Source organism: Merops nubicus, unplaced genomic scaffold (assembly GCF_000691845.1).
Source record: "Merops nubicus isolate BGI_N331 unplaced genomic scaffold, ASM69184v1 scaffold5597, whole genome shotgun sequence".
In the NCBI taxonomy this organism is placed as follows: Eukaryota; Metazoa; Chordata; class Aves; order Coraciiformes; family Meropidae; genus Merops; species Merops nubicus.
In genome coordinates, this window is record NW_008618357.1 from 151,343 (window position 1) to 166,458 (window position 15,116).

Genomic DNA, 15,116 nt, shown 5'->3' on the forward strand with positions numbered 1-15,116 from the left:
ACAGTCACTGCACACAAACAAGCATTTCTCATAGAGCAACCCAAGTTTGAGGAAAGAGGAGTTCTTCAATTGCTTGTGTAGGTCTTAGCATTAAAATGCTCTCAGCCAAAGCTCTAAATCCAAAGGGAACCAGAGCCTTGGGGCTCAGAGCTTTGTGGAGTGAGCAGATGGTCATACACAGAAATGTTCCTGATGTATCAGGGTGTAGGCTGAGAAATTGGATTTTGCTTAGTTCATCTTTGTAGGACACTGTGAAAGCTACAGACAAGATAAATAATTATTGCTTCCTAAGAGCTGAAATCATGGTGTTGTGTTTTCACTGCAACAGTTAATGACATCTCAAGCTCCAAAATCCAGAACAGAGAGCAGAGTTCTTTCTACCTGTTTTAGAGTAAGTGCTGCTGATGGAGCAGAAAGCAGAATCACACACACTACTTTGGCCTGTGAAAGTGCTTTTCTGTTCACCTGTTAGTTTTTCATTTTCAACTGAGCTCTTCGTGCCTCATAAATCTGTGTACTATTCCAAATGGTAGGAAACATAAGTGAGCCAAGATCAGTTTTATTCTGAATGTTCATCATCATTACATTTTAAAATTGGTTAAAGGGTACACTTAAGTTCCTAAAATCTGCCACAAAATCCAGACTGAATATTCCTAACAGGTAATGTTTTTATCGGATGGATCTGTTTCATTCAAGAGCCTGGTCTTGTTCTCCTACTCAGATAAGCAAAGCTATTTAAACAACAAACTTAATCTCTTAAGCAGGGTAAGCAGTGTTGTTTTAGCTAAGACTGGACAAGTCGCTGTTGGTTTTGTACACAATGGGGCTGCAAGAGGAAGCCTTTATAAGGACAGATTTACAATTGCATTTGCCCACCAGCGGTGTCGGGTCACGACAGATAACACACTAGTGCTTGTTCAGCCTTCCCTTGGACATCATTGCTTTTAATGCCTGAATAAAGGATGAGTAAAGTCTGAGTAAAAGTCTCAGATGCTTCGTTGAAAGATGTGTCATTGTCAGGTAAAAATTAAATTATTGTGTTTCTGGAGCCAATTTTACAGCAAACCCTTACTCTTAATAGAAAGTGGATTGTTTTAAATGTATTCTTTGACTATTTTAATGTATGAAATCGTAGCCTGAGAAACAAAACTGTTTAATGAGAAAAATCTCATACATGCGATTGCTAATCAAATCTCTCTTCAACAGCAAAGCATTTTTCAAATCCAGTGAAATTTTCTAATCGACTGCCTAGCGCTAGCGCCCACACACAGAGCCCTTGCCATGCCAACTCTTATAGCTACGGTCAATGTAGTGAAGACACCCACATAGCAGCAGCTGCTGCTATCCTGAACCTTTCCACCCGCTGCAGGGAAGCAGCAGAGATCCTCTCCAACAAACCACAGAGTCTGTCTGCCAAGGTAGGGTAGTCCAAGAACCTGGAGGGTGTGCTAGCTACTGAACTGTGCGAATAAACTGTCTTTCATGTTAGAAACTGCATTAAATCCCCAAAAAGGAGGTTTCTGTTTGCATGCTCTTTTGAAGAGAGACGGAGAAAAAATCAGTAACGTAGTGACCGCTTCTGATAAAAATATATAAATAGCTGGAATTATGTTGTTAACTCTTTTCATAATTGAGCCCTAAATACAAGGGGGGAGTTTTGTGGGAGGAAAAAAAGGTTATTTTAAATCTAGCAACAATCTGTGGTGGATAACGAGATAGGTCTGTTTGAAGAGGGAATTTTCCTCCCTCTGAAATCTGCCATAAGTGATCATTTTGGACATTGATTTAAAACAAAAAATAATAAAAAAATCATTTATTAATCAAGGTGATGTTTTGCTAGCAATGGAACAGATCTACACCTATTGAGTCTGTTGTGTTTGGAGCTCAGGACAGTTTGATAAGGTGTAGGGAGGGAAATAACGACTGACTGCAGTGAAATTCTCCTTTCTGATGGCAAGAGAGGAGAATCAGGCCCACAGTGTTTGGAGATAGATAATTTGGGCAAGTCTGTCATAATGGAAAGCTGCCTAATATCGTAGATGTTTTGTGGCTTTCATGTTTTGGTTTCTGCTCTGCATTTCCTCACAGATCTTTATGATTTACAAATGGTACTGTGTGAGCTCTGAGCCTTATTTTCTGTGCCATCCCGTAGTATTATATTGCTGATGAAAATAGGCAAGGTTTTCTTCTGATGACCGTGGTTGTGGGAGCACTGTTGTTTATTATTTGTATTAAAGTCACACATGCTCCATGCAATCAAACTTTTGACAGCTCTGTGTGGATGAGTGAGTGCCATTACAAGAATTTGAGAAGAAATCACTGGGGAGTGAAAAGAGGTGTATTTATCAAAACACAGAGTAGCAGGTTTGTTTCTGCTATGAGACTCTGAGTCATGATGTGTGCTCCAAGAGACAGATGACCTATTCCTCTGCAAGTCAGTGTCAACCTACCCTGTCTATTCTAGCACTAAGCTGTGTGGCTAGAGGTGGCTTCCACAGCTGTTGGTCTAGCGTTTGTCTGGGCCCTCATTCACCATTGCTAAGAGGTTAGTTAACATTTGAGGGGGACCATTAATTCTACCAGCAGCCCAACACCTTGTTACACATTCTATTCTGTGCTTTTGCAGAGTGTTATCCCCTGCTTTGCTGCCTTTGATTTCTACTTGTGAATTCTTGCATATTGAAACCAATGTAGGGAGATGCCATGGGGTAGACTTTTTAGAATGTGCCCACATGCATCCCCTGTAATGTCAGACATGATCTGCCCCAAAGATTGCTCACCAAACCTTTCCCAGATGACAGATATCTCCCTGATATCACTTGCAAATCGCTCCTTTCACCAGTCTTCAATGGAGACTTCTTCTAGCAGAAAAATGGAAACTGAAGCCAATGGCTGGATTAAATTGCTGCCGCAGCCTTTGGCTGACCTCAGCAATAGACCTCTTTTGCCAGAGAAGAACAATAAAGGGACCAGGCATAACCCAAAGATTTTCTCCTCCATACCTGCTTCACAGTTGCCAAATCATGGGGAAGGTTTGAATGGAAGTGAACATAACAGTAACGATATGGAAGGACACTTGGGGCACATAGCTTACTCCTTTTTCACAGCCAGGAATCCAGCCTAAAAGAAAATCACCTGCATACCTTGCTATCTGCCTGCCTCCACTTTTGCCAGACTTTCTGGAGGGCATACTGCTACAAAACATCTGACAGAAGAATCAGAATTAGCTTCTGGCCAGAAAACAAGCAAGTAAGCCCCAAACAGATTTGATGGCCAAAATCATACAAACCCATTTTTATTTTGTTTTGGCAACTTATTACTTTTATCATAAAGGATTCAAACAAAAAATTGTGGAAAAAAAGCTCCAGACTCCCTTTCTTATTTTAAAATATGAGGAAAAAAAAATAAGGCTATTTTTAAACAGCTATTTATCAATATTTTTTATTTTATTTTGGCAACTTATTACTTTTATCATACAGGTTTCAAACAAAAAATTGTGGAAATAAAGCTCCAGACTCCCTTCAATAATGCTTTCTTATTTTAAAATATGAGGAAAAAAAAATAAGGCTATTTTTAAACAGCTATTTATCAATATTTCTGAATTTTGTGGCTGCTATTTGCCACAGAGATAAACATTTAAGTACTGGAATATATTATGAATTTTTTGGTGATAATATCTCTCAAGACTTTTTTCAGTGTTTGTACTCCAATAATGCAACATGAACAGATGATTATAGAGTTCATGGTTTCCTTTTTCTACTCTTGATAGGACATACATTCACCAGGTCTGAAAATACCTATGTGAGCTGGCTGTGTTCAGAGCCCCACAGTATCAGACCTCTCAGTCCTGCCCCAGCCAAGTTCTTTTGTGTCTTTGTCTAAGAAAACTTGGTTAGCATAGTCCATACTTTACCAGATCAAAGCTCCTGACTTGTAAAGGTGTCTGCTCTTCTATGAGCAGCAGGCAGCCTCCCAGCAATCCAAGCTATGACACGTTGCAGGTGGGAGGCAGTTTGGGGGTAGAGCAAGGACATGTGGGACTGCAGAGGATTTCCTGGACTTGTAGGAAACCCTTTGCAACTCATGCAATTGTCAGAGCTGTAAAAAATATTGTGCTTCTAAGTTTTAACAGCAGAATGTGAATTTAAAACATTTCAAGCATCCTTTTCTTGTGTTCACTCAAGAAATGCATATGTCATCTTGCTTAAAGGGATGGGGAAAACGCCAAATAATTTTTTAGTACAATCATATTCTTGAAGTATTTTTTTTTCCTTTCTGTCTCTAAAACTTTTTTTCTTGACCTCCGCAGTGTTGTCCATTTTTCAGCAAGAGCTGGATGTTTTACCCTGAACATTCTCCACTTTTCTGTAAATATAGATAACACTACAATGGAAAACTAATTGCTTTTCACAGTTCCAAATTTTATTAATTGAATGTATTTTCAAATATATATCTCACATTTTCTGCATATTAGTTTAAAAGGGAAAGACCAAGGCAAAAAAAGAAAAAGAAAGAGAAAAATAGCAATCGTAGAGAAATCAGATGATGCATTAACATTACCATTGGTAAGGAAAACTTCCAAAGAGTTCTAATGTAAAAAGGTGATCTGCCAAATATCTGAAGGTTAGAATTATGAATTTATAAACTAAGCAATTTAAATAATAAATTTATTCTAAAATAAGAAGTAAACCGCATCCTGAGCTTTCTCTGTGAATTATCTACCAGCTACATACAAAATAAGATCATCAGAGACACCCTGATGATACTCTTTTCAAAAATAATCAATACTACATTAATGTTACATTGTTTAAGCCATTCAGCCTCCACCTGGGACTGTAGTGGACTGTTCCCCTGAGTACAGTCCTGATCAGTCAGTTCTTATGTGGTCAGTACTCCAAATCAGTCTCCTGGTTGCAGTGGATCTGCAGGTTATGGAGTTTCACTGAAGTCAAGAGAAGGACTGCCCTGCTAGCCTGCGGTCTCCAGCACGGTGCACGTAGTCTACATCATCAGAACACCCAGGGATCCTCCCTGTTTACAGCCCTCACCACATTCATGTCTCACAGAGGTAGCTGCAAGCAATACAGTTTATCTGTATCCTCATCGCTACTGCTTGCCAAACATTTTGTTGACTGTTTTGGTGTTTTTCCCACCTGTTTAGACAAAATGGCATATGCACGCTATGCCTTGAAAGAAAACAAAAAATGACACTTGCTAAAAATGTTTAAAGTTCAAATTCTGTTTTTGAACAAAATTATGTCATCTCTCCATTCTTGGATATTGATGATGGTGATAATTACATCAATTATTTCAACAATGTAGTCGGTCCTCAGCACGTTTGTCAGGCAGTCGTTTATTCCAGATACCTTAAAGCCTAAATACAGGATGAAAAATCAGCCAAGAATATCACTAGGTAGCATCCTGTTATACTGCTGTGCATATTGCTCCTTGAGTACACTCTTGGCTAGCTTTTTTTAATTTGTAAATCGCTCTGAGCTGAAATTGTGACTTCATTTTTGTCTCAGATGTTGCTGGGCAGTTACAAGTGTTCTTATTTTCACACAAATTAGTACTTTAATTTGCTGCAGAAGAACTCAGTTGCTGAAATTTAGATCTGAAGAACTAAGGACCAGGTGTATATATTTTTAGGGTCTGGAAATAGAAAAGCTTGACCTCTTTTGGATGGAGTGAGATTAAGAATAGTATTCATATACCTGGCAAGATACTAATTTCAGAGTTTCTCCCAATACCAAAACTAAAGAGCTCTTTTGAGTTTTCTAACCTAGACTGAACTGCTACTGACAATGCAAAATCATTGATAATGTTCCTTTGGACTTACTTAGTATTAAGTTGTATGGCTGATACCAGCTGAAGGATACATAAAGCCCCTTATATGTAATGATATCATCTCCCTAAGGTCACAGGTCTGAAATAAGATTCATGCAGACACAATAATTCTCTCTTTCTGATCCAGCTATGAGATAAAGCTTAACTTGTAATCGTCACCAGAGACACACTGCTGAGTACTAAATGTTGCGAGTGATCAGATGGACCAAAAGCATATGAAAAAATGCAGGAGTGATTTATCACAAAAACCAGCATCCTTTTTTGTCCTAGCTGATGTAGTTTAGCTCTGAGGATAAGACAATAATATGCTACAAAATATTCTGTAATACTGATGTCATAAAATGAAGGAAGCTGACAAAGCTTGACTTTAAAGTACAAAGCACTTGAAAAGGCTGGGGATACATTTTTTTGTTTGTTTACATATTTAAATTAGTCTTTATTTTAGACAGATAATCATAGTAGAGTACTACTTGTACCTTATCTTTTCACTGAATAGATCCTGAAATAAAGAAAATATGCTTCAGTCGTTTTTCTCTCATTTTTTATCCTGGACTCCTTTCTTCAGCTGCTTGTGAAACCTGTGGGGGTGATTACAGTGTCACTGATGCGGGAGTAGTTAAGGAGTAACCTAAATTTAATTACCATATGTATTCTCTCAACCTCAGTGATTTTTCTTCATTACTTCAGTGGACTTTTTTCCTGGTTTACACCAGTGCAAATATAAATGTAAATAAGATCAAAATCAGGCTCCAAAGATTTACACAGCTGCAAACTACAGTAAGTTAGGAAACAATAAGATACATTTGCCTCTTTGTTTTGCTTACATTTTCAAGGAAGAATCACAACAGTATACATTGTTTTGGTAGCCATATTTTAAATATGTCATGATAAATGGATAAACATAGGCCTCTTCACACATGCACCAGAGTTGACAGTAATAAGATCTTGCCTTCACTGAGGAGATCACAGCCTTTACAAGTCTGAGCTGAGCATAAGTGCCATTTTCTGTCAGTGTGTCATAGCACTGCTCTAGCATTTTTTTGCCATTTGCCATTTTTGTCTTTTTAGTTCCATTTTAAACTTAATGTAAAAATAAATGTGGTGAAACAAGCAAAGGAGACATATTGAGAGGAGGGTAGGATGACAGTAGGAATGAAAACTGGAGCAATAGCTCTGACTATGCCCCCTTTTTGCTCTGCCATTTGGAGTTTGCTACAGAGGCAGCAAAGGGATAGCTCTTTTATACCATTCTGAATAAAAAGCCATGCTATAAACGTATGATCCATCCTGCAATGGGCAAAAGGACTTTTTTTTTTTTTCCATTACTATATTTAATTGTTGTGTGCATCTGTGAGCTCACTTAAACCCCATCTGTACGCTACTTCACAAACACACAACCCAGCCTTCCCTGATCAGAATAATGTACATGTTGGACAACCAAACTTCTACACAAATTTCAGGAAAGTGCTGAGGAAGCTTTAAATATCCACATTAGTAAATGTTCTGCTTATCAGCCAGAGCTCCTTGCTACAGCTAATGGTATCTGTTTCTCAGAGACAACACATCTCCTGATATTTTTCTATGTCCTGTTTCCTCAAGGAGAGGACCTTGATTGGTTTTGGTCCCTTTTGTTGTTGCTCTTGCCTTCTGAGTAGTTGATATTTTGTCAGTGACAGAGAATCTGCACTATTTATGGGTTTTGCACTATAAAACTACTGCAGCCCAGTCACATGGCTTCCTTTCCTAAGCCATCTGTCACAGAGGTCTGGAATTTTATGTGAATGTTGGTTGTGCAGACTTAACCCAAGTTTTTTTATTATGAAAAATGTCAGCAACTACAATATTTAGCATTTTACTTTACATTGGTCATTAAACTTGATTACTGTAGCTCTGTTTCATTGCTATAGTTACATACCAACTATGAAGCCAAAAAACACTGGGGCGATCATGGCAGAGCTATTTTGTCAGATCCTGGAGTGTGCACTTGGCACTTACATAGTTAATATCTTGGATTTTTGTAACTAAGGTTTATTAATGCTGGTATAAAAATGTATTTGATATTATACAGATGGCATAAGATGTTGTGGTTACTAAGTTATTATCCAGGATAAGCTGCACTGTCAAATTCAGGGCTTAAAACTATCACAGGAGATTAAACTATTTACTAAAAAGGGGCAGAAAGATATAACCAAAGCGTCTTAGTATGAACATATTAGAAGTGTATTTACTTCCCATAAATATAATAAAACATCTCTGCCTTTAAGCTGTATGATTGAAAATGTGAACTTTGCTAAGCAGGAGAAGCAAACGTATGAGGTGCTTGAGTTTCTGAACTGGGGGCAAGCAGATGGCTTGCTAGTGCTTCAGTCTAGGTGGGCATCTGGTTTAGGCCCATGGACACAAAATGGAGTCAGGCTGTCTCAGTGAGGAGCGATCATTGAGCCCTAAATTGTCATCTTCTACCAACATTTTCTTTCTGATTAAAAAGATTTTGCCTTTAAATGAGTTATCATTGGCAGTGGTGGAAGACAAGGCTGCATAAAGGAAGCTTGTGCCTCCAGTCCAACTGTGGTGGCCATCTCACACTTTTGGCAGAGAGGAAGAATTCCCTCTTTCACCGCAACTGTTTCTAAGATCCTCAAGCAAGGATAAGTTTCATTGTCCTATATCTAACCATTAAAGGTTCACTAATCATCAAGCTCCAGCAGGAGTTAATTTGCTGAAAGAGAAAGGGACACTTTCTGCCAGTGTTACGTCTCTTCCTAGGGAAGAGGTCTAAGAAAGACAGAAGAGCTTGCCCGCTATATATATACATATATATATATATACACACACATCTGTCTCTTTTCCATTGACAAGAGAGTGTGCAGGTGATTCACTTATACTACAGGTTTACTTTTGTTTTACTCAAGGTAGAAAGTCTCAATTTGGTTTTATATGACTGTCTCGTACAGTTACATAGCACCTAATGTATCTAGCCTTAAATTCCCAAGCCGTACCTGAGCTTTGTGGTGAAGTAGATAAAAAACAGTAATAATGACAATAACAGGAAGACACAGAGCAGTGTTAATTACAGCATTCTGTGTGTTAGATCTATGATGTCATGTTACCTCTGTAGTCTTCCAATGTTGTCCACCTTATTCAAGGCAACACACAGAACTAAACTACCAAGTGCTCCTCCAGAAGTCACCTCTTTCACCTCTTACCCTATTTGACTTGAGTAACTGCTGGCAATATCAAAGACTAGTCTTATACTCATCCCTGTATATATAATATGTCAATATGCAATGTCGCATTTTTAGCATGAAGAGAATTTTTTTGTTGTTTCCATTAGTAAGGAGCACTTTCAGGGGCTTTTCATCATTCCAGGAAAAGTAATTTATGCTCTTTTTCTGTGACCAGTCAGGGTAGAGGCAGAACAATGAACTTCCCTTCACCTGTTCTTGTGCAGCTAAGCAGCACTTGCCCCTTCTTGTGAGCAGGAGCTACTCGGAGAGTTTCTCCAAGCCTGGAAAGACAAGTTATGTCTTTCCCCAAACTGCACACAACCCTGTGATCAAAGGCTGCTCTTTGCTATTCTTCCCAGGTAGCAAAGGCTTCATTAACTCATGTTGAAGGTCTCCATCAGGGAGAAGCTCTTCAAGACCTTCCTGTGGCTTACAGCCTAGTGGTCTCAGTGCAGATCTGTGCCTTAGTGGCCTAGTCCAACTATGATTAAGGCAATATGTTATTTTGAGTGATGTACAAAAGCCAAGTGAAAATCTCCCCTCCTGTGCTACTTTTCTGCATAGTTTTTCCCCCCTCCTTCTCTCCCCCATGATACAGATGTTATAATATTTCCGGGGTGTGGGGGGAAGGGAGGATATGTAATAGCAATGCTGTTGATGACCTAAACAATGCATTAATGCTTTTAACTGTGAATTGGGGTCATAGTTCTCTGTAAGAGAGAAAAGATCAAGAAGATTTAAAGCTAAACTTTTTTTAAATAAAACTAGATTTAGTATAGGTTATGGTTTAGAGGCATCTTATTTAAATTCTACTTACTCTGTTTAAGCTGAGATGCAGGGATACCATTACTGGAGCTACTCTTAAGTCTGCCTAAGAGTTGGACATTAACTGATATAAATCGAAAAGCTGGTTTTAGATTCAGATAAATTTAAATAAAAGCGTGCCTTTATATTTATCCTTTAAAAGCACCACATGGTTATATTGCAGCCTCACCATGGCCATATCTAAACATGTCTCTGTTTCCTGTTGCATGTCAGGGAGCTGAGATAGAAGTGGATGAGAATGGCACTCTGGATTTGAGCATGAAAAAGAACCGAAGCCAAGACAAAGTTATGCCTCTCACTTCTTCCAGCACAGCACTTCCCACGCCTTCCTCTTCTCCTTTCAAGACAAGCAGCATCCTGGTAAATGCAGCCTTCTACCAGGCTCTTTGTGAACAGGAAGGCTGGGATACACCAATCAACTACAGCAAGACCCATGGCAAGAAAGAAGAAGAAAAAGAGGTATTTTTTCAGTTTCTGAGTAACTTTTTCCCTTGGATGACTGACCATTCAATGGTCTTTGGGACAACCAGTCTAGTGCAGTTTAAAGGGAATCTGTTTGCACAGGTAAAAGTTTGTGAACAATGAGCCAGCTTTAATGCCCCCTTGAATATAGCATAAAAAATCACTACTCACTTTGAAAACCTTGCACTCAGAGCCTGCTTGTGAATGTAGTCTCTAAGATAAGGAAATCAAAGGTATCCACCACTAAAGACTGCTTTTTAAATTTTGTTCTTAATGGCTCAGTACTGTGGCACATACACTGAAATGACCCAGGGATCACTCAGAAAAAGCACCACAATAAACCAAGACCAAAGCAAGGTACTTTTATTCATCCTGTAGCAAAAATTAATTTTTCCACACCAACTCTTTATAATCCTAGATAATTAATTATTTAAGCATTTAAACACATGCTTAGAATCTTTTCTGCAATACTTTCAGTGGAAAAAAATTATAGTACATTTAACATAATTGAAGTTTTCTTCACTCTGATTGTGAGTCTGAAATCTCACAAGTGAGTTTAGTGGTCTAGAAGCAAGTCTGACAGCATAAGTTCAGAAATGTGAAATAGTTAAGAAATCCTGAAGGTTTTAGTTACAAGTAGCACAAAAGCATACATACCCAATTTCCACCATTTGTGGTATCTTTTATTCCACAAGGAATCAGCACAAAAAAACTAGAAAGTGTATACAAGTGCCTGCCCGTCTTGGGAAATATAAAAGCTCAAACTTGAAAATGCAGTTGCAGGAACAAAGATGAGCAACTAAAATTTTAGCAGATATTTTTATTTAGTAGCTTTCCAACTTTTGTGGCTAATCTTCTAGACTGCAAAATTTGATAGATTTGGTTTCAATTCTGTTTCTCTCTTTCATGTGTGTTTTTCCTATCTTGGCAACATGGCCAGCATAGTCTCCTTTCTTTGTCTTTCTTTCCTGTTCTTCTATTTTGCTGGGAAATTTAGTTTGGGGTTGTTTTGTTGGTTTTGGTTTGGTTTTTTTTTGCCTGCTGAGCCTAGCCATCAGAACACAGATTGCTTGCTTTCCTTTTTCTTACATCAGGAAAGAATCACCAGCAGCTTTAAAGGCTAATTAAATAAAATCTTGGTGTCCTGGTTTGAGTTAGAACAAAATTCTGTTAGGTGTTTTTACTTTTCAGCTCAGTCTTTTCTAACTAACTGCACTTTCTGAAGTGAACAGCTTATCGTTGCGGAGAATGTCTGCTTGCAGCAGAGATAATGCTCAATACTCAGAATCACTGCCAAGGATTGGGGTGTCTGGAAAGGCTTTTGCTTAGACTTGCTCTTGTGCAGACCAAGGTCACTGATAAATCTTGGGTACCATATTGGGGGTGCAGAAAGTAAAAGGCCTCACCTGCAGGGAGGAGCAGACAGGACAGGTGACCCTAAACTGACCAGTGAAGGATTCCATCCCAAGTACATCATATTCAGCATAAAGCTGAGGGATCACAAGCCAAACTGTCTTCTTCAGAGGCTGGCCTAGCTCTAAACTTTGACACTTGGTAACTGACACAGTCAAGCCTGGGTGATAGCTTTCTGCAGAAGAATAAAAGATGTCCTAGTTTGGGGTTTTTACTCATATTCAAACACATTTTCTCCCTGTTTGGTTTTCTATATTGAATAATAGCATTTGAACATTATATTTATTATGAAATTATCTTTTGTCCAGCTATCAAAATTTGCACTTTAAGAAGACATAGACAGGTGTAAATGTACTTAGGGCTGAGATCAGGGGATTCAGGCCTCCAATTCCAAAAATACTTGGAAATAAAAGATAATTCAGTTGTGTGAATAAAAAAAATAATAATATGGCAGCACTAAGTAGAGATCTGTTATAATGAGACCACTGAGACAGTTTACACCATGGTGGATCATTTCTTGGAGGCTGAGTTGTCCTGAAGAGCACTTTACGGACACCTCTGTGGGGCTGATGATGCTCCTTACCTCAGCAATGAGACCACGATACCTTTTCCAGGGTTTTGGAGTGGGTTTGACATGAGGTGTTAGGCTGAGGGCTCAGGCTCTTCCCATTCATGCTGCTAAATGAACAAGCACATCCACCTTTGAGAGAGGGGGATCAATTGGTGTCCCAGACTTGGCAAGGAGCCTGTGCTGTTGCTCCTCCTTCCTGTGGCCACCGCAGGAGAACCTCCACATCCCCCCAGGTCCTTGCTCAACTTTCAGAAGGTTGCAATGGATGGCTGGCTATTTCATTGTCCCTCCCTGGCACGGGGAGCTGGAGGCATCAGCAGACTACTCAATGGGACATAAATGTTCATGCGCTCTTAGCCCTTGCACTCAGTGCTTTGACACTGTTCAGTTTGTCTCTAACCAAGGATCTGGCCCCAGACTTCTGCTGTGAGCTTTCCTGATCCCAGGGAGCATTGACATGTCCAGTGATCTCAGGGCCAGAGGCTCTGTTTTGCAAATCAAAGACTGGCAGTTATCCTTGTGCAAAGAAAATGACTGATTATATCTATTTCTAATTCATTGTTATCTGGTTCATATGCACAACAGTTGCTTAATTTTGGTGGTAATTTCCAGAAAATATTGTCTCTCTCTCTCTCAGTGAAATAGCCTGTCCAGATGCCCCCTGAAAAAAAAAAATAAAATCTGAATTTGGAAAAAGTTCAAAATCTCTCCAAAGGAAAGCGATGAGAAATAACTAGAGCTGTCAGTTAGTTCAACTGTCAGTTCTCCAAAGATTTCAGGGCTTAAAAATGTTAAAAGTGCCAGATGCTATTATCTGTTATTCATGTTACCATTATGTTCTGGTCTTTGCTGAAATCAATATAAACTTCCATCTGTACATTAATGGAGTTTCATTCCTTGCTTGCTTTCTGTAGTGTGCATGCGTGAATACACACATGCTCTTTGCAGAAAACAGTAGTGTTTGGACTAATTTGGCTGGTTCTGGCTTTCCTTTTACTCAGGAATTCTTCAGAATTTTAAGAGCATTTTGTTATAAATCCATTCAAATGGGAAAGGAAAAATTGTACACCAAAAGGTGAGATTGGACTACCTCTGACAACCACCTAACAGAACAGAAAGTGGGAAGTGCTAAAAGTATTTTCCTAAAGGATTCTCTCTTCTTCTAAAGCTAAATCTCTGGAGGAGCACACAAGCCAAGGGGCGATGCTCTACACTTGGTCAAAAATATCTGATCTTTAGGTCTGACTACTCATTTCAGACAGGCACAGTCCCTCTTGGGCCACATGTACTGCTGTAAGGTCCTAGAAAGGCAGAATTTTAGTGTTCCTTTGCCTGTGTTCCCTTTGCACTGTCTTTCTTTTGCCACATCTACCCATCTGAAGATTTCATACTGCTTGAACAAAACCAGGCATTCTATAAGGTGCTAAGACAATGCTGAAGAAATCAGCTGTTTAAATGTCTATATATCCCCTGCATTCCTGGGAAATATACTAAAGGAGGTTAACTAGGAAGGAAACTGTATTCCAGGTTCCATCCTTATTAGATATTTTTCTCTTTCAAAGGAGCAGTAGCTATGAAATTGTAGGTGTTTGTGTATATGTGTGTGTGTGTGTATAGCTTTGGTTAAAAAAAATATAAATAAATCTCAATAAGTCAGTGAAGGAATTCTTAATTAAGATCTAAAAAAGATCAGTTGTTTCAAAGACAGAAAATGAAAATGCTGCAATTCTAAATCCTCCAGTACCAGTTATGCTGGTGGCTGTAGATGTACTCACGTCAACTTTCGTCTTGCAATCTTATTTTTGGTAAATGATTCAGTGAAGCATCATTAAGTGAAGCTGTGAACTGCAATACTGCAGTATTTTGTCAAACCTTGATATATGTGATTCTCGATCAGTCCTCTCTGTGCAGCAGGTATCAGACAATGACATGATGTATAACTCACACACACAAATTTTGCTGGTCTGTCACCAGCAAAAGACCAGGAGGTATCTTTCATTTGTGATAAAGAACACATGCTATATATTTGAAAATATTAATAAACCCTGCAGCACGAAAAGTCACAGCCAGTCTGATTAGCTGCAGGTACATCCTGAGGTACACCACACAGTTCAGGATCCCAGTGGAGTTTTATGGTCTTTCTACCACCCTCTACTCCAGGCTCCTATCAGAGTGAGCTGACAGAGAGGAAACTGATAAGGCAGTCTCCTTCAACCTCCTTTACATTAAGTGGCAACCACTTTACTTGTGGTTTTTTTGAGTTATTTTGACATCTGACCTCTCCCAGCTGGTACTAGAGGGTCGTTTTTTTGTTTCTTTGAGGAATGTTTGATTTTACCGTGACTAGCACTGGTGATAATCCCTTTAGGAACTATATTTACATGTTTTTATGAGAGGCAGGTCAGCACTCGTGGACAAAGTCAGAAACTCAAATACCCATTCTGCAGATTGAAGTGGCAAAATAAAACCCATATGCCACTGGAACCAAGATTTAACACAGTGGCTGGAAAATTCAAGATTTCTTGAATCTTGAACAAAGCTGGCATTCATTTTTCCACTTTTGGGTTTTAGTATTTTAGTTTCTATGCTTGGAGGACTTTCAACTATTTATTATTTATTTTTGTATTAGCATTTTAACAATATCAATCATTGTCTTTAATTTTCTGTATTGCTCCTTATCTGAAGTTTTTCTTTAGAAATAAAATTCTAAAAGCCTGAAATAAATCAGGTAATATTTAATTTAAAATAACTACTTGGTAATTACTATGAAA

General features: G+C 38.7%; 1 protein-coding gene across 1 annotated transcript in view; it reads left to right on the plus strand.

The window, feature by feature from the left end:
* ST18 (suppression of tumorigenicity 18, zinc finger) overlaps nucleotides 1–15,116 on the plus strand; it is a 165,355-nt gene that overhangs the window by 132,086 nt on the left and 18,153 nt on the right. Inside the window, exons 12-13 of the mRNA XM_008943419.1 lie at nucleotides 1,207–1,418; nucleotides 10,113–10,358. Of these exons, the coding sequence (XP_008941667.1) occupies nucleotides 1,207–1,418; nucleotides 10,113–10,358 (458 nt within the window). The remainder of the gene's footprint in view (nucleotides 1–1,206; nucleotides 1,419–10,112; nucleotides 10,359–15,116) is intronic.